We start from the raw sequence: 19,762 nt of genomic DNA, 5'->3' as shown, positions 1-19,762 counted from the left end.
TGTTCATCTTCCCCGGCAAGCTCCGGCCTGTTCATCTTCCCCGGCAAGCTCCGGCCGGGGTTCGGGCCCTACGGGTTCCGGGTTGCCGAGTCCTATGGCCTCTGGCGGCCTTAGAAGAGAGGCGGGGAGACATACGATGGACCAAGCACCGGACGGGGGAACACGGGTCCGAGCTGACTAATGTCGACAGCACGGGTCCGAGCTGACTAATGTCGACAGCGGCGGAGGGCCAAGCACGGGAGCACGGGTCCGAGCTGACTAATGTCGACAGCGGAGGCACCAGTAGTGCGCCGGAGCCAGGAGAAGGTGCCGGGTACTTCTGTGATACATCAACGGCAAATCAAAACAATGAATAAACACCCCCAAAAACGATGAATAAACACCCCCGCTATTTGCGGCGCGCACGCGGTATTTTTTAGTAAAATGCAGAAAGAATAGTTTGCTCTGTGCGCACCGCGCAGCTGCGTGCCTTCTCAACGCCGCCTTGGCCTCCCTTATATGCTTTTCCATCGGCGTGCAACGCAACTCGACCAGCGAGGTGGTACTAATCCCTATCGGCTATCGCCCCGAGCGCGACATCTCACGCGCTCCACCGTGCCCGTTGCCCGCGCCCGCGCAACCAGATTGGCCTGTTGGGCCAGGCCAGCAGAGGATGATCGTAGCACTAGAGTTTCGGCCTTGTCCCCGTAAAAAAAAAACTAGAGTTTCGGCCTTGTGGCTATTATTATTCGCACGTCTTTTTTTTTAGACCTTTGGATGTAGAAGAAAATAGGGAGTACTTTTTTTTTGCGGGTAAAAAATAGGGAGTACTGAGTAGTACTGACTTTTTTTTAAAAAAAAATTACACAGTACAACTTAGACATTCTTACCCTTATGAGTCTCTATGAGCATCTTCGAAGACTAAATCGGCAAATTCTTGAGATTGACGAAGTCACCATAGACGCCTCACTGTCGACGAGAATATCGCCTCCCACTGAATGTACAGTGCCGTTAAATCTCAAAATATTCGCTCTCATGGAGAGTCGAACCCAGAATCTCAGATGCTACCGAGGCTCTTAAAAAACTAGGATACAGCCCTTTTCACATGAGTACTGACCTTTTGCGCTCCACCTGTCTACCTTTTGTGCTAGGTTGGTTAGTCTGGGAAACAAAAAATTAGTCTGGAAAACAAAATTTTGCTTAGTCATTAAACCGCGTCACTTGAGCTTGTCGAGCCTTCGTCAATTGGGAAAAAATCACATGTATAATTTTTTAAACTGAAAACATGCGACTATTGCTTGCAAAGCAAAAGGAGAATTTGCCCGAGCTGTAAGCATTTTACAAATACAACTGTACATGTATAACCAGTATATGCTACTGCTTTACCAGTATTTCTTTCTTATATTGGTAGCATTATTGCTACAACCATTTGTCTATCTTTTTTGGGGGAAAGATGCTAAACATTGTTTATCGTGAGTAGAATGGCTCTAACAGCAAAAAAAAAAACTGCTAATACGGTGTACACGACCAAAAAGAAAATTCAAAATCCTTTCAAAAAAAGAAAATTCAAAAGGAGCAAAAAAAGAAAATTGAGGGAGAAATGGCTTGGAACTCCCAACAGTGTACAGCCAGGCAATCCATCCCCATCACAAACCACACATTCTTGTCAAAAAAAAAAAAAACTCAAACTTTAATTTCCAATTCCTTTCTTCCCCAACGCCGGCGACCACCGCCAGTCCGCCACGGCCTTCTGGAGCTAGCCAACCTACCCTTCCCCGGCGGCGGCGATGGCGAGGCGCGAGGCGTCAGCATCGGCGGCGGGCGTGGACTTCCACCTCCCGGACGAGATCCTGGCTGTGATCCCCACCGACCCGTACGAGCAGCTGGACGTGGCGCGCAAGATCACCTCCATGGCCATCGCCTCCCGCGTCTCCCGCCTCGAGGCAGACGCCGCGCGCCTCCGCCGCGACCTCGCTGACCGCGACCGCAACGAGGCCGACCTCCGCGCTCGCCTGGCCGCCGCCCTCGATGAGAACGTGAGCTCCCCCGTCGCCGTAATTCTTCCGATGTCCGTTGTATTAAGACCTGTACTTAGCTTCTTGCCCTCGGATCCTTGGTGTGCAGGTGAAACTGGCGAAGGAGAGGGACTCGCTCGCCGCTACGGCCAAGAAGCTGGCTAGGAACTTGGCAAAGGTGCGACCTTTACTAACTTTCTATGTCTCCTTCACTTCGAATTCTCTGAATTCTGTTTAGTACATTCAATTTTTAGCACAGATTGTAACGAGAAGCCTGTGAATTTAGACGAGAGTTGTGTCTTGAGTGTACAGTTAGTAGAATTGTTGTTGACTTTGATTGAAGCATTATTTTTCTAGTCTTGTTTGCTTGTTTATGTCAGAGTTGTGCTTTTCAGTAACCATGATTCTGGGCACTTGGTAAGATGGGCCAGGTGTGCATTGGATTTTTATAGATTTGAATGACATGTATGTCTAGCATTGTTTGTAGTGTGGAGAGAGCCAATTTTGTTCCCTATGGTGTGTTGTAGACCTTTAAGCGTAGTGTTCATCACAGTGGGGACTGGGGAGTATGTTTGATTTTTGTACCATTTTAGTTTTGATGCTTGACTTACTCATACAGCCTTTGTCTGGTCTTGGTGATCTAAAGAATACATGTTAGGGAATTTTTGACTCCGTCGGATGGTTCAGCTTAGCATGGGCTGCAAAGTTATTCTGACATTGAAAGTCTTTCTATAACTTCAGTCTATATGGAAGATTTGGTGCAGTTGGAAAATCAGGCCTCTTGGAATATAGCTGCAATTTTACTGCCCCTGAGTTGCATCGTAGATTAGCTTGCTGATTTTTTTGAGAACCATCCAGGAGTAAAGAATTTTGAATACGAAATGGTAGAGATGCCAAACTATCGGCCCAGATTTGTAGAAACTGATTTAATAGGAAACTAGAAACAAGAAAAGGTTTGGTTACTGCTTTACTGTTAGTTACCTTGTTTTGCAGTTTCACGCAGTGTTGTGGAAACTGGAATAGTTGAATGTGAAGTTTTTTAGTAGAGTATTACTCTTCCGTGACTCTGCTCTTCATTTGCTATACCTTGAATGATCGCATATGTATGGCAGTATGAGTCTAGCATGGTATTCCAACTGGCATGAATTTTGTCAAACTCTTTCTATTCAACATGAAAAATGCACCTTGCTAGTTACCAAGTTACCAGAGGTCATTCTTTCTTTGCAGCTGGAGGCATTTAAGAAACAGTTGATGAAATCATTGAGTGAAGATAATTTATTGGTGAGTTGTATCGATCAAATGTTTCTTTCTCTTATTCAAGATTTGTTGTCATCTTTTAAGCCTTAACTTCTGCGGCAACTTTTGGCTTAGCAAATGATTTTTATTTGCATATTCCACAGCAATTGTCTGAAACCGGTCTGGAACATGACGCGGAGGATAATTTGACTACCCGCCCCCCCTCTTGGAAAGGTGCCATTTAACATCCTTGCAGTTTTTGTAGCATCTTTTGTTAAATTACATAGCCTTAACTGCATGCCTGATACATTCTTTTGTTTTAAATGACTTTATAGATGAAGTTTCAAGCAGTTACTCTTCTTCAGATACTTCCAGCAGATGTACAAAAACAGAATCCACTCATGGTGGAGGTAATTCAGTCTCACCACTGCTGAACAGCTAAACTATGTCAATGTATGAACTCTATTCTCAGCATAACCACTTACATAGGAAGCATTTACAGGATACCAGTTCTCGATCACGCCATACATACCTCAAAAAGTAACTCCTGGTTCAACACCTATGATTTCATCCACTGGTGGTTCCCCTAGATCATATTCAACGGGCCCATCCTCTCCCAAGTTCTTATCAGGTCCATCTTCTCCTACAAGATCTCGATCTGAGGGCCAATCCGCATTTTCATCATGGCAAAGATCAAGTCATCAGTATCCAGCACCAACATCTCCTCCTCAACGCCACTCATTCACAGGTTTGAGAAAGTGACAATCTATCAATGCAAATATCATTTATGTATATGGACCCTGCTGAGGACGTCGCAATATTTCCTGTTTCCAGGGCGGCCTCGTATAGATGGAAAGGAATTCTTTCGACAAGCACGGTTTGTTTCTATTCTCGTAACCTTTTGCAGCAATTATTAGCTTGTTTTCTCTTACTGCTTGTGCCTACAATTGACCAGGACGAGACTTTCTTATGAGCAATTTGGAGCATTTTTGGCGAACATCAAGGAGTTCAATGCTCAGAAACAATCACGAGAGGTAGCATAATCTGCCACTATTTTCATGGTTGGGCAACTCATCAATGTCCAGGAAATGTCAGCGCAATGATTTTTACTTGATAATATCTGCAGGACACCCTGTCAAAAGCAGAAGAGATTTTTGGAGTAGAGCACAAAGATTTATACATTTCTTTCCAGAATATGCTTAATCGCAACCAATCATGAACATCTGTCAGAGGATGTGTTCTTTTTCTTCTCTAAATCAAGCAGGTTTGTTCATTCTACGTCTACGACTGAGGAATCTAATGTTCTGGTCAGCTAATCATGTCTATTTTATACCATTTGTTTGCAGGGAAGCAATTTGTTGCAATAAAACTCTTTCATAGGTCTCAAGATCAGATTGCAGATATCTGTATATAAACCGCCTTAATTTGAACTGCCCATCCTCAATAACCTGGAGCTGTGACCGAGAAGAAAAAAAACTCATACCTCTTTGAAACTTTGGTCCTTTGATTTAGCATGCATTCACATTCCGTCATTCATGTCTTCCTGCTGTAAATTGGGTTGCAAATCTCTTGAGGTGCCTTCCCGTTGTAGAAAGTTGTACAAAACTGTTCTTTTGCAGTTGTTTTACTGCCAAGTGTAAGCAGAATGGTGATCACACAACATGTGCTCTATGTTTCTGTATTTGTTCGATGAACTGAGTGATTGGAAATTTTTGTTGGGTTATTCATTCCATTTGTTGATCACTGGATTTTTCACCATACCCATGGGATGATTGTGAACTTTGTAAAATGTACCTCAGATTGTTTTTCCCTCCGGGGGTTGTGATATACTACGTATACAGAAAAACATTGAAGAGCAAAAGGGTACCAGATGGTAAACGGACACTCTCACTGACATGTGGGTCCTACGCATAATAACTCCTCTAAAGGACTGAGGCTATGGGCCCACATGTCATGCACCCTACCTTTCTACTCGATGCCCCAGGCTTCGTCCTCCCGATCCCCACCACTGGTCCACCACCATGGCCACCCCATCCACTTCCGACGACCCTGCCGCCGCCGGCGAACCAGCGCCAACCCCATCACTGGAGCCCACCCAGCGTCGGCACCCGACCTCCCGTATCTCCCACATCGTGCGCACCTACCTCGACCTCTCCAGTTCCAAGAAGCGCCGTGCCTTTCCCAAGAGCCAGCCTAAGGCCGGCGGCCAGGAAACGCGCGCCGCCGAAGACGAAACGGACGGGTCCGAGGCGGGGCAGCCTTCTTCCCATCCGTCTCGGCTGCTTCGCGAGCTGGGAATCCGCGTCTCCCGCTACACGCACGAGGAGCGCCGGGACATCATCCTCCGCTACATGCAGAAGCGGAGCGGCCGCCAGGCCGTCAACCGCGCGGCGAGCAAGGTGCGATTCGTTTGACGAGAGCTTAGTTTAGCGGGGTGATTGGATTGAGGAGCGCACAATCAGGCTGAAGCTGACATGTTTTTTTTGGCGGTTGCTTCTGCTGCTGCTGGTGGCAGGTCCCATCGAGGCAGGCTCTGGCGGAGCGACGACGGAGGGGTGCTGGAGGGAAGTTCCTCGGCAAGGAGGATGCCCAGGTACGGTCTGGGATATCCGGTTCCTCAAGAATGGAAAATTGGAAATCACTTCGCGTTGCACTTGCAAATAGGCTGATTTAACGTTCCTGAAAGAAAAACAGAGGTTAATTTTTGTATGAATTTTGCCCTGTGGTAACTAGGCAGAACTTGTATCAGCACTGCAGTTTTAATATCAGAAATGTTGATGTCTTGGCTCGTCTGCTTGAGTGTCTAGTGGGTTATATTGATTGCATAAATGAACCAGTGCGGTAGAAAGTAGCAATGCTAAGATTGATATGTTCGCTCTGTTTTTGTCAAAATGATCACAAGTTTGTGACAGAGATTTGCACGGTACTACAAAAGATGAGCTCATATAGACTTAGTTGTCCACGCTTCTGCTCTGTAAGAGCTTTTGTTTTCCCCCAGACTGCAGATAATCCTGAAGGAAAGGCAGAAGAAGAGCCAGAATTGCCACCGGAAGTCGTCTCAAATGCTGGAGGAGTGCCCATAGTTGGAATGGTCTTTGAGAGTGAAGAAAAAGCATGCGAGTATTATGTTAGTTATGCAGGAAATATGGGATTTAGTGTCCGGAAAGGATGGTTGGATAAAACTTCTAAAAATTCCAACAGGTCAAGGGTCTATATCTGTTCTAGGGAGGGACTTCGCTCAAAGAATGATGCCAAGAGATCTCGCCCAGAGACAAGGATGGGTTGCCCTGCACGTATTGCTATAAAGTTAACACCTAGTGGTAAGTATAGGATCACAGAATTTGTGGAGGATCACAATCACCAGCTTGCTGCACCATTTGATATTGAGATGTTGAAATCGCAGAGAATGTTGGCCAAGGCTCAACCTGGAAGCCAAGCCAGCGGCATTCCTCCAGGGTACAAGAATTATCTTCGGTCGAAGTCCACCAAAGATATGAAATCAGGGGATCTCAGAGCTCTGATGGATTATTTTCGAAGAATGAAGAGTGTTAATCCTTCGTTCTACTATGCAATTCAGGTGGATGAAAATGACAAAGTGGCTAATGTCTTCTGGGCTGATGCAAGGTCAATCATGGACTATCACTACTTCTGCGATGTTGTCTGCTTTGACATGATCTACAAGCAAAATGACTGCAGCAGGCCCTTAGCTTTGTTTCTAGGTATGAACCATCATAGGCAAATGGTCATATTTGGTGCGGCTTTTCTATATGATGAAACTGTTGAGTCTTTTAAGTGGCTTCTTGAGACTTTTAAGAGTGCCATGTGTGGGAAACACCCAAAGACAATTTTGACTGATCGATCTGCGCCTTTGAAGGAAGCGCTGGGTCTTACTTGGCCTGGTACTATGCACCGTTTCTGCGTGTGGCAAATGTACCAGAGTACTGTTAAGTCTGTAGCACATATGTTTGGTACTTCTGAAGAGTTCACACATGATTTTAGACACTGTGTATTTGATATCGAGGATGAACAGGAATTTGTTGACACATGGAATATGATAATGGAGAAATACAACCTTAGAGAGAAAGAATTATTAATTAAGCTTTATGAAGATCGGGAACATTGGGCCATTCCATACAATCGACAAATATTCTCTGGGGATATTCAAAGCATGTTACACACTGAAAATGTTGGCACTAGGCTCAAAGAGTACTTGGGCTGTGAAGCAGATCTATCCTCTTTTTTGAAGTTTTTTCAATGTTCAGCTGAGAAGAGGAGACAAGAAGAGATGCAAGCTGATTACCAAGCCAATCAAGGGGTGCCAAGAATACCTCTGCCATTCCTATGGCAGGCTGCAAATTTGTATACCCCGATAAATTTTGACTTATTTAGAAGGGAATGTGAACTAAGTATCGACTGTATGGCTTATGGTTGTGGGGAGTTTGGCTCTTTTTCTGAATATATGATTACTGTCAAGAACAAGACCAAGGATCAGCTTGTGCGTTTTGACTTATCAAATGGTACGGTTGCATGTACATGCAAAAAGTTTGAAAATGCTGGACTGTTATGCTGTCATATATTAAAAGTATACGAGCTGAGGAATGTTAAAGAGATTCCCCCACAGTACTTTCTGAAGAGGTGGAGGAAAGATGCGAAGTTGGTGGCAATGGATGAAGCTGATGGATTTAATTTTGACGGTGACACAAAATTTTCCGTTGCAGGTCGTTATGCAGCCCTTTGCCGCTTGTTCTATAAGATTGCTGCTAAGGCTGCAGAGAACATAGAAACATTTGCACTGATGGCAAACCAGTCAGATCAACTTCTTGCAGAAGTAGAAGGAACTTTGCGATCTACTCTGGCTGACAAGTCATCTGGTCATTCCTTTACAGGCCAATTAACTCACATGGCCCAGAATGACTATCTACTTAATAGTAGCCATGAAGCTCTAGGTTCTACTGGAAAGAAGAAGTGTGAAGTCACTCGGCACAGAAATGATCCGGAAACCAATAAACGAAAGAAAGCGAGAACAGGTGTGTATACATGGATTCCTTGTGGATTTATACCTTTTGTGTTCTGCATGTAATATCTGAGCATTCTAAATATTTTATTTATTATCATTAATGTAGGGCAATCTGATGAAACAAAGGGCGGAACAAGTGGAGCAATGAATATTACACCAGGAAGTATACAAACAGAACCAAGGAATACTTCGAACCCATTCATTCCAGATCAATTAATGCAGGTGAGTCCTTAAGTAGGGTGCCGACATATGCTCCTTGTTGCTCTGGAAAAATAGCACATTAGCTGATGCTTTCATCATGCAGGGACATCATTATGTACTTGGTCACAACTTTGGTCTTGGTATCTCACAGAACCTTAACGACAATTTGAATCAGTTTGGTCAGGTCTGTGTTCATTTCTAATTTAAAATTCTTATGATGTTAATTAAGCATCAAGATTCTCAGGTTCGTTTTGCCTGCAGGCTTCCTCGTTTTCAACCTTGCACCAGCAGCCATTTCCTGGGAATGGTCAACTAAGCCAAGTGAGTTCTAGAGATTATTGTTGCTTGTAGAGAAGTATATCCTGGATTTATTTTTTTTCCCGTAGCATTTGATCTTCTTTTCTGCTGTGAAGCTATCTTGCATATAATCAAAGTGCATATGCGCATTATGTTGAAAATTTGCTATTTTTTAATTTTTCAAAATGCCTTCATTAGTTGACGGAAAGTACTCCTGCAGCGATATCCTGGTGATATGCATGCATTGCAATTCGTAGAGACAACTCCCGAAATCGATCATCAGAATGGCGACGACGGTCAGTCGTCAATACCGGTGTGGGATTTTCTTTGATTGCACTGCCTAGAATATCGGTATTCGGTAGGCAGCACTAGCCTCCTGCTCGAGCACTTTGCCGCTCATCCTCATGCTCCTCCACGCAGGAGGCAGCTGTTCACCTAAGAACACATGACTGCTGAACACTCGGTGGCCGGTTTTCTGACTTCCGTTTTCGTTATCATGAACTGCCTGAGAACTAGATGTTTGGTGGAACTCGATGTAGTAGCCTAGTGTAGGGTCTGATGTTTTTCACCCCCTTCAGCATCGCAAAAGGAGGCTTCTGTATATGATTTGGCTATTTGTGAATACTAGGTTAGGTTGCTCGCAAGGAAGATGAATGCACTTTTCTTTTATGTGCTGACGGCACAATGTAACACGTGCCGGGTTGTTGACCTTCAATTGTATATGATGCTTTTCACCCTTCCGCTGGAACTTTTTTTTTTTTTTTGGAAACGCCTTCAGCTGGAACTCTGTTTGCTGTTGGTGTGCAATAGATGATTAAAATTTCATGATTCATCGTAAAGTTATGGATGAGCCGCAACAAAAATAGAACTGTCGTGTACGTTCTAACTGTATGAACTCGACGCATTGGTATATAAATACACCATTGATGACAGACACAGGTTTTTCAGAATGATCACGCGCAGATGTCAGGTTGGAGTTGGACATGTCTGCTGAAAAATGCACGCACACTGCTCGCCAGCTCTGGTAGCGGTTGGGTGCGGCGCCTGACGCTTCTCCACTCCGCCACCTGCACCAGACCCTGTCCAGCTCTGAACTCTCACCTGACCCGGATGCATATCAATGGAACCTGCAATCTCTCTCTTTTACAGAAGGAAATGACGACGCAGTGATATACAGCGGTCTATTAAAACTCAAAAAGACTAGGCCTCCTTTTCGCCCATATGCTGTCATACAGTGTCTGTACAACAACGTAATTCAGCAAAGTTTCGTTAACTCAAACCACATTTACACCAGATCATCACTGTTTCAACTTTCAAAGGTGACGAAAACGTAACACGAGTATAGTTAAAAAGTGAACATCACTCACTGCAGTAGCCAGTAGGAAATAAAAGACGAGCTAAAAAGACGCGACCAACAAACGCATGATCTACAACAGACCATGCTCCATGACAACGGCGAAAACATGCTGGTGTCAGATGAAGAACATGTTGTCCTCCAGGTCCTTGTGCAGCCTTGGGAAGTTGCCGACTTCAAAGGTTCCCGACCTCACACCCGCCTCATAGTAGAGCCTGCCGCGGTAGGCCGCAAGGTCGGCGTAGTAGACGGGCGTCGCCAGCGACACCGGCTTGGTGCACCGCGCGAACACGAAGCACAGGTTGTAGATCAGCTTCTGCAGGTCATCCGAGCCGAAGCCGTGCTCGTCCACCAGGCTGTAGTAGTGCGTGGGCCGGCTCGTCCCCAGCAGCCCGTTGTGGCTGCACAGGTAGAAGTCGTACGCCGACGGGTCCACCACGCCCGTGTCCACCACTGTGCCGGGTGGCACGTTGCCGTTCTTCGTCTGCGGCTGGCCCTGGTCCTTGGGGAACAGCCGTGTGTGGTGCCGCTTCTTGGCCACGATCACGGTGATGGTCGGCGAGTAGCCGTTCACCTTGATCGCCTTCTCCATGTCCGCCAGCTCCTCGTTCAGGACCATGTCGAACTGCCCGTCGCTCACGCCGTCGCGGAAGTAGATGATCCTCTGCGGCTTCACGCGGTTCTGCTTCTCAAAGACTCCGATGAGCTCCAAGCAGATCTCACCAAGATGTTGGATCACCTCGCAGCGGTGTGGCTGGGCGCGGATTCTTGACGCATACTTGTTGACGCCAGAGTTGATAGACGCAACCACAGCTGCGATTGACGGGCTCTCCACATTCCCGGGTGACGGATGGTTAACATCAGCCCCGATGAACATGAAAGGCGCGCCGCTGACCCGGGGGAGTGAGTCGAACAGCTGGACGTTGCTGCCACCAAGCTTGCCGTTGATCTTGAGAGCAAGGTTGGTCATGTACTGGTCCTGGCCCTGCGGCTTGTTCGCGAGGTTGCTCAGGAAACACTGGGTCAGGATCCCCAGCTGCGTGTCGCATATCAGCTTCAGTGTCTTGTAACCTGGATGCTGCTCAGACATTGGGCAGAACAGGAGCTGCAGCTTCTGCTTCTTGCTCACTGCAGCTTGTTTAGCTTTATTTAGCTCCTCGTGCAGTCGATGTGGATCAGAGAGCACTGCCATTTCTGATATGTGCACGAAGCATGGATTAGTGTTCATCCGGATACCAAGGTCACAGCACTTCCTCACTATCTTTTCAACAAACATCCTTCCATTGAGGGGTTCCTGCCTGGGGTGAGACGGATGTGCACTGAAGTCAACAATGCCCCAGCACTGAAGATCCCGGCCCTCTACTAGTTTCTTCTTCATAAGGTTCCACTGGCAGTTATCCTGATCGATACTGAATTTGCAGGTCTGGCCATTGGATGCGCCAAGTTTTAGGTTGGGTGGCGGAAGGATCCTACCCGTGACTTCAGTCATTTGTACATCCAAGGAAATCCCAAATTGATGTGCTATCTCACCACTGTAAATGAAATGACAGTTAGTAACATATAAACATCACATATTCCATTGAAAAGAAAAGGTCATCACTTTGTTTGCTGTCCTAGAAATTAGAGGTAGGTCAAGGATATGTTCAGAGAAAAAATGGCAGCAAAGAAATTAGACATAGAACTTATGGTTACAGGTACAGATGAGTCCGATGAATGGACATTATTTACGCAGAAGAATGAATAACCCAAAAGTTATTAACAAATTCAATTGCATTGCATCTAATCTTCACTGACAGTTAAGCATAGCAGTACCTCAAGTTTTTAGGTTGACAAAGGAACAGACAGAGTATTCAAGAAAGGGAAGAACAGATAGAAAAGCAGTACCTGCAAGGTCCATCTCTAGAATTCACCAAGTCCAGAATCTCCTTCTTCCGCTTAAATGCAGGAATTAGGGCCTCCGATTTTAGTGTTCTATCAGAATTCTTATCCAGGTTTGCCTTTGGAAACCTCTGCCCTTCAAGAAGAGTGCAAAGCTCAATTGGCACATGATTTGGTTTGTCCTTGCTCTTGCTCAAATCCAGGCATGGAAGCATCTGATACTCAATCACCTTGCCATGTTTCTGAGCATAATAGTCGACAAGTCTCTTTGTTTGTCCAGTTTCAGCATCCACAAAGGTCAACTGGCTGGTAGGCAAGGGTGTCAAACCTTGCACAGTGTACTTCTGATTAGTCCTGCGGTGAATCACAGTCACACGCCGGCCTTTAAGCTCATACTCCAAATTTTCCACTTGCCTCTTGTTCAGAGTTGTCCTGTAATCAAGGCGCCCCACTATCTTCTCAACAAGATCCATCACTGGCCCAGCTTTATAAAATGGCATCACTGAGTAGTCAACGCATAGGATCAGCCCTTGCTGAGTATGTTTAAGCGTCTGTTGGGCTCCTTTCAGAGCCACAGCACCCTGCCCAATGTCTAGACTGTTATCTGGTGAGTAAAATCCTTTACCAACGATAATCTTGCGCCATCTAGAGGCCTCGCGCACAATGACATCAAGACCCTGCAAGACCTCTCTAGGCACAGGTAACTCTGAGAGCTGACTTAATGGTATCTGCTTCTTTAAATCTACTGATACAATGTAAGTCTTGGACCGAACTATCACACGGAATAAACCTTCCGGCAGTTCAGCAGAAGTGAATAGATTTCTTCCGCCATCATAAGCAACACACGACGAAAGACGCCGAAAGTCAGTGTCCTTGAAGAGCTCATCCTTGACAGAAAGAAACTCGGCCTTGGAGAGTTCCTTGCCTGAAGCCTTGGGGGAAGCTTGATCAAGCTTGATGTCTATGTCATAGTGAAAAATGGTAGATGCCTGTCGGTAGTTGACAATGAAGTGGTTCACCAAAAGTTTGACCTTTGCTTGAAATGATGAGCCTCCACGGTCAGGTCTTTGCATTGGCGCTCGTGTACCAGAAGACATAGCAACAAGTGATGATACCGAAGGTTGTACTCTAGCCAATTGACCGGGGCCAATGCGTTCTGCAAGAAAAAGAAGGCACAACAATTAGGAACAGCCAAGGTCAATTTTACATTAAAAAACTAAGTATATGAAGTTAAATAAGCAAAGACTAACCAAGCTAGTACTCCTTAATAAACTGTTTTAGCCCAACAATGTCCCAACTTAAAATGGTGGGAGTAAATATGCAACATACATTTTACTGAATTACAAACAAATTTCTCTTCCATCAGTCTATTGCTCCATAATAAGTCCAAAAGTTAATTATAATTCTCCAAGCTTATGAATCAATTTCTATTGACATCTGCCAAGCCTACTTGTACAATACCACAAGAAAGCAGGAAAAAAATGTTTTTTTCTCATTGTCAGACAAATGGACCGTGATTTTCTTTTACCAGTTCCGGATGCTTTCTAGATTCACTTATAAAATGATACAGGTAATTATCAACCTGAACCTTCGAAAGATGAATCTGGCAAGGAAAAAAGGTCTCATCTCCAAATGGTTTTCTTCTTGTTCTTTTTTGATGTATGTGTATCCTTATTTTTTCAATTCTGATCTCAAAATGGCAGCAGTGGGAAACTTTCAACAACAACAACAACAACATAACTTTTTTTTCCAAGCAAGTTGGGGTAGGCTAGAGATGAAACCCGAAAGAAATAAGTTCAAAGTTCAGGCACATTGATAGCTAGTCTCCAAGCGCTCCTATCCAAAGCTATCTCTTTAGAGATATTCCAATCCTTAAGGTCTCTCTTAACCGACTCATCCCACGTCAGTTTAGGTCTACCTCTACCCCTCTTTACATTATCGACCCGCTCAAGAACCCCATTACGCACCGACGCCTCAGGAGGTCTTCGTTGGACATGTTCAAACCATCTCAGCCGATGCTGGATAAGTTTCTCCTCAATTGGTGCCACCCCGACCCTATCCCGAATAACTTCGTTCCGGACTCTATCCCTCCTTTTGTGCCCGCAAAACCACCGCAACATCCGCATCTCTGCTACACTCAGTTGCTGGACATGTCGCCTTTTTGTAGGCCAACATTCAGCACCGTATAACATCGCCGGACGAATTGTTGTCCTATAGAATTTGCCTTTTAGCTTTTGTGGCACCATCTTGTCACAAAGGATGCCAGAAGCTTGCCGCCATTTCAACCAGCTAGCTGAAATTCTATGGCTAACATCTTCATCAATGTCGCCATACTTTTGTAGCACCGATCCTAAATACCGAAAAGTATCCTTCTGGACCACCACTTGCCCATCTAGACTAACGTCTCCCCTCTCATGCCTAGTCGCGCTGAAATCGCACATCATGTACTCGGTCTTGGTCCTACTAAGTCTGAACTCTTTCGAATCTAACGTGCGTCTCCACAGCTCTAACTTCCTATTAACCCCTGCCCTACTCTCGTCAGCAGTGGGAAACTTTCGAATAGGAAAAACATTCTTCTCCTTTTTTTTCAGCGTGCAGACCTTGGCCACCACTTCATCATCATGGTTTGTCACATGAAACAGTTTTTCTTTTTATTTTTGAAAAAAATTAGGCACTGCATTAACAAGAACGGGGGGGGGCAACCTAGAAAGGACGCTGAGCTACGGCAAAAGAAGACTGCATACTAAACAAGCAAGCAAAAAACAAAAGGGAAAAGCAGTAGGTTACTCGTTAATCGAAGGGAAACTAAAGCTTCAAGTATCACTAGTCACAAAAGACATAAAGTAGTACTGCCGGGACCTCTTCGAGCAAAAACAACGAGTCATATGGACACAGGCAGTAACAGCATAAAGCTGACCAACCCTAATACATCAAAAACCGGTGAGCAGATATCGTCATGCAGAGAGATCCTCCACATTTGAATCTAAAACTCGATTCATAAACCTGGAGCACTCAACTCATTTACAACGCTAAACCTCGATTCAGAAACAGGAAACCATGGATTGTACTCTAATCTAGATCGTGAGCACCAGCAGGCAGACGGCGAATATTGCAATTGCGAGACCGCGAGTCCACATGTTAACGGTGCCTACTCTACCATCGACCGCCGTGGAGAAACGCGCATATATGGCATCGAAAGAAAAGAGTATCCTAGTCAACCATCACGGAACACTAGAACAAAGCACTGCAACAAGCAGCACGGTTCGCGCGAGTAAATCCGGAGAGGCACTTACCAACGGATCCCGACGAACTCGGCGCCTCCTTGTCCTTGGGCGCGATCCCCCTCACGGCAGGCGCCTGCGCAGGTGCCCTGGCGACGGGGACGTACCCCGCGCCGCCGCCTAAACGGCCTCTCCCCGAACCTGGCCCAGGCTCCCACGCGCTCCCGCCGCGCCCATACGCCAGGCCGCTGCCACCGGCGGGGCCGCGCCCTCCGCGGCCGCCCGCGCCCGCGCCATATCCGCCCCCTCCGCCTCCGCGAGGGCCGTGGTAGCCGCCACCTCCGCGGCCCCCGCCGTAGCCTCCTCCTTCGTCATGCCCGTATCCCCCTCCTCCACCGCCGCCGCGACCGTCCCCGTGCCGCCCGAATCCACCACCGCCGCGGCCTCCGCCGCCACGACCCCTCCCGCGGCCGCGGCCGCCGCCGCCACCACCTCCGCGCTCGTAATCCATCGCGGCTGCCGATCGATGGATCGAACGCGCGAGGGTTTCAGATTTTGTTTCCGGAGCAAAACCGCTTCCGGTGCTTCGCTAATAAAGCGCAGGGGGTGGGGAGGAGGCCGAGGTTTGCGGGGATAGTTATACCGTGTGCGTGTCGGGGACAGGGAGATCAGGGGGGCGTGGCGGTTTTGCCCCCCTCGGGCATGGCCCACTGGTAGTGCAGTGCGAGGATGGTTTCCTACAAACTCGAGGGGCAGAACTGGAATTTGGACACCGCGAGTCAATCCCAAGTCTAGCCCGTCCGGATATGGGTAAAAGAATATATTTGGTGGATGGAATGTGCATCGAAATTGCCGCGCGGGCGCGGCGGGGCTCGTGGGAACGTGAATCGTGGGTTGCATCATGGCTGGCTGGCTGACTGGCTCGGTGCTCAATAGTAGGGCTGGAAAAAAAAAAAGCTCGTTAAGCTGGTTTGGTGGCTCGTTTTAAAATTGCTCCGATTACGTTCGTTCTTTTTTTAAAATAAAGATTAGTCGATTTGGAACAAAAGTCAATTTTGGCAGGCTCGGCTCGGCTCGGCTCGTTATGCTCGATTTGAAGTTGCATATCAAACAACGCGGGAGACTATAATAAATATGAATATATTGATTTCGAAGAAAGCTCGAAAAAAATCGAGACTCGGCTCGATTCCACCCCTACTCAATAGTTACACTTTTGCAGTTAGGTACCTGAGTTGTTCACTTGAGAGCAAAGAAGTATATTTAACATGTGGCTTGGCTAGGTAGATACGATGAAACAAATTATGTACCATTTCCGAGAGAGAGAGAGAGAAAAGTCACGTACCAGTTCCACCTATTGTTTCTAGACAAAAAAAAATAGTGTGCCATTATAGGTAGAAGAAGAGAGTTAAAGTTGGCCCCATTCTGTGATGAGAAGGATCGCGTGCAGAGGCAGGCGAAGCAACGAATCTGGGGCATGAGTGCATGACTGTGATGAGAAGGATCGCGTGCAGAGGCAGGCGAAGCAACGAATCTGGATCGTCGGTCGCCTTGCCCGGTTCTGCCCCTGATCCTTAGGAGCGAAGGCAGGGGGCAAGGCGCGGAGCGGACCGCGGTGGGGCCGCGCGAGTCTGCGCTGTCTCTTTGCCTCTTTCGGTCGGAGCCGCCGTGTTCTAAATAGATAGTTAGGGCGCGTTTAGTTACCAAACCATTTTTTTTGTCAAATTAACAATTTGACCAGATGTCGGGAAAATTTTTCGGACACTAATTAAAAAACTAATTTCAGATTTCACCTGGAAACCGCGAGACGAATTTTTTGAGACATTTGACCGCATCATTAGTACAAGTGAGTTATTGTAGCACTTATGGCTAATCATGCACTAATTAGGCTCAAAAAATTCATCTCGCCGTGTACATCCAAACTGTGCAGTTAGTTTTGTTATTTAACTACATTTAGTACTCCATACACATATCCAAAGGAAAAGGTACAAATTTCGAGGTGAATTTTTTTTGAACTAAACGCGCCCTTAGTACTGCTTTATTCTATACTATAAGGATCGAAAATAATTAAAAATTTATTTCATCTATATTGGATCCACCGTACCTCTCACGCTAGACCCGCGTGTCAGGGCGGAGGAAGGTGGAAAAATATGTAAATCCATAAAAAAACTGCGAGTTAGAGCGCTCCTGTTAAAATTGAATTTTTTTCTCACCTTTTCGGCACCTACCCGCCCGCGTACGCGTTGCTGGCCCTCTTCCCCTCCTCCCGCTCCCCGCGCGCCACAGCCTCCTCCCCTCCTCCCGCTCCTCACGCGCGCCGCCGCCACGGCCTCCTCCCCTCCTCCTGCTCCCCCGCCACCGACGGATCCTCCTCCTCGTCGGGAGGCGGGCGCTCGCCTCGCGCCATGAGGTGCCGGCGGCGGCAGCGGAGGTTGGCGTTGCGCGGCCCGCCGTAGCCTCTGCCACGGTGTAGGCGGTATATGTTTGAAGGAGAGGAGCTCGCTGTCGGTGCAGGCGGTGCGTTGCGCGGCCCGCCGCCGCACCCGTCCTCGCTGTCGCTGCTCGACCCGGTCCCCGCCACGGTGAGGAGCTTGCACCCGCCAGCCCCCTCGCCGAATTGTTCATGTATTATACATATTGTTATAAGACATTAGTAATGTTAGTTACGTATGCATGAATCTTATGATGTTCATAGGATTCTTGTTTACTAGAATGTTTGAAATCACATGTCAGTGCGCATGCATCTTTTGTTTTAGAAGGACCCACCTAAAATTAAAGGTTAGAATAGTGCATTGTATTTTAGTCCTAATTTGGTGCTTCCAAGTAATGCTAAATTATTAGTTCTTGGATATAAAAATCTTATGACTATTTTCTAAAAAAAATGTTATCTCTGCATGCACATTTTACTGTGCATAAAAATTATTATTTACAACATTTCATATAATTGCAAAAATAATTATCATTAAGTTTTTATAACACGAGCTTGGGGCACGTGCGTCTCTACCAGTACCATTAAAAAAATAAAGTTGCTGCTTCCACGGGACGGCAAGCGCCTGTGCTGGGCCTGTAGCTGCTTCGCGCAATCGCGCAGCCCCAGATGTAGTACGTCCCGACAAATTTGGGCCCTCTCCGTGATAGTGTCAGCCTGTTGGGCTGGCTAGGCTCACGTAAGCACGGACTCCTCCAGTTTCCAAAATCAGCGCTGCCTATGCTGGGCCTCGCCTCACGTAATGTCAACTAACATTTTACATTTCCTAACAAAACCAATATTTTATTAATATAGTAGTATCTTGGAACCTACTTGTAGAAAACAATACTCCTATGTCAGAACATTGGTTATCGGTAGTATCTTTACGGTTTTTTAAATCTCGGAAATATAAATGAACAATGTATAAACTCGTGCGGAAAAGTACTACTGTTTCATGATTTTATAGCAATATATAGGATCTCCAAAGTCTTATTATAGAGCCTAATAATCAATATACTCCGTCTATTCTAAAATACAGGTTATTTTGACTTTTCCAGATTTATAGAATTTTATAAAGAATTTTTTCATATATATATATATATGTATATATTATATCTGGGTGTATAGTAAACATTATAAATCAATGAATCTAGAAAAAAGAATTACTATAATTTAAAATGGAGGGAGCACGAAGGTCAATTCCAATTGGTGGTTTCATTTTGTTGTTTTCAAGAGTGTCATATCAACAAAACCGTAGATGAAACTCATTCCACGGTGCGTTATTATTTCACGTTTGTTGTTTTATAAGTTCTTATCACATTTAATTCTAAAACTTATCGAGAGTTGGTAGTCACGCATATATGGTTTTATCTAGATGAAACTTATTTCATCTCTCTCCTCATTAATCTAACGTCACAACATCTAAAATGATGATATGATATCATATTTATTTAATGTGCATAAAACTCTCATGAAACCTCCTGTGGCAATGGTCCAATGAAGCTACTTTGGAGTCTCTAATCACTCGTTGCTTTTGTGCCAATGTACTAATTACGCTTACGCGTGAAACGTAATGTGCGGTCCAGTTCGATCAGCCCCTCTCCATCGTCTTTAATTATTCCCTTAGCTTGTTGAACGAACAAAGCCGGGTCAAGACCAAAGCAAAGCACCCCGCTGGGATTAACGTTCCAGCGGCTCCAACGCCACTCGCCTCTCGATCAGCTCAGCGACGGGAGGTCCGGCCGGCCGGCCGGTCCAGTCGTCCTTGGAATCGGCGACCAGCGAGCAGAGCGGGCCACGGAGCTCAGCAAAGCCACCTACCTACCTACCCCCACCGCCGGCCCGCGAGCGGCCGTTTCCGCCCGACGCCGAATCGATAAAGCCTCGGCTGGGCCGCGGGCGGCGCCATCATATATTCCTCGGCTTTAGTTTCCGTTGCTTTCTTCTTTAGCTTCTTCCTCTACTACCCAGCTAGCTACTCCTCTACTACCCAGCTAGCTACTCCACCCGTTGCTTTCTTCTTTAGCTTTAGTTTCGGCCGTTTCCTTGGTGTACCCGAGCGGCGGCGATTCGTTGGCGATGGGACGCCGCGAAACAGTG

The 19,762-nt window shown here is 46.2% G+C and overlaps 3 protein-coding genes and 1 non-coding gene across 4 annotated transcripts; 2 read left to right on the top strand and 2 right to left on the bottom strand.

Annotated features, from left to right (window-relative positions):
• Positions 1 to 347: 347 nt before the first annotated feature.
• On the bottom strand, positions 348 to 463 carry LOC120643282. The gene has a single exon (XR_005662961.1). It is a non-coding gene; the product is annotated as a U5 spliceosomal RNA (small nuclear RNA).
• A 1,171-nt stretch (positions 464 to 1,634) lies between these two features.
• LOC120641776 (uncharacterized protein At4g15545-like) lies at positions 1,635 to 4,968 on the top strand. Its single transcript, XM_039918011.1, has 10 exons — positions 1,635 to 2,015; positions 2,104 to 2,172; positions 3,222 to 3,275; positions 3,395 to 3,464; positions 3,566 to 3,640; positions 3,733 to 3,978; positions 4,065 to 4,107; positions 4,186 to 4,264; positions 4,357 to 4,494; positions 4,577 to 4,968. Exons 1-9 carry the CDS (start codon positions 1,767 to 1,769, stop codon positions 4,447 to 4,449), a joined length of 978 nt encoding a protein of 325 aa, XP_039773945.1. The 5' UTR covers positions 1,635 to 1,766; the 3' UTR covers positions 4,450 to 4,494; positions 4,577 to 4,968.
• Positions 4,969 to 5,192: 224 nt separating this feature from the next.
• LOC120641775 (protein FAR1-RELATED SEQUENCE 5-like) lies at positions 5,193 to 9,584 on the top strand. The gene is made up of 7 exons (XM_039918010.1): positions 5,193 to 5,629; positions 5,746 to 5,823; positions 6,229 to 8,257; positions 8,354 to 8,469; positions 8,552 to 8,632; positions 8,710 to 8,769; positions 8,966 to 9,584. Exons 1-7 carry the CDS (start codon positions 5,252 to 5,254, stop codon positions 9,074 to 9,076), a joined length of 2,853 nt encoding a protein of 950 aa, XP_039773944.1. The 5' UTR covers positions 5,193 to 5,251; the 3' UTR covers positions 9,077 to 9,584.
• Positions 9,585 to 9,999: 415 nt separating this feature from the next.
• On the bottom strand, positions 10,000 to 15,813 carry LOC120641774 (protein argonaute 2-like). Its single transcript, XM_039918009.1, has 3 exons — positions 15,271 to 15,813; positions 11,984 to 13,133; positions 10,000 to 11,631 (listed from the first exon to the last, which is right to left on the bottom strand). The coding sequence occupies exons 1-3, from the start codon at positions 15,707 to 15,709 to the stop codon at positions 10,218 to 10,220; spliced, it is 3,003 nt and encodes a 1,000-aa protein (XP_039773943.1). The 5' UTR covers positions 15,710 to 15,813; the 3' UTR covers positions 10,000 to 10,217.
• Between the last annotated feature and the right edge of the window lie 3,949 nt (positions 15,814 to 19,762).

This window comes from Panicum virgatum, chromosome 7K (assembly GCF_016808335.1).
Source record: "Panicum virgatum strain AP13 chromosome 7K, P.virgatum_v5, whole genome shotgun sequence".
In the NCBI taxonomy this organism is placed as follows: Eukaryota; Viridiplantae; Streptophyta; class Magnoliopsida; order Poales; family Poaceae; genus Panicum; species Panicum virgatum.
Note: the sequence above shows the minus strand (reverse complement) of the source record. Positions and strands in the feature narration are given on the sequence as shown.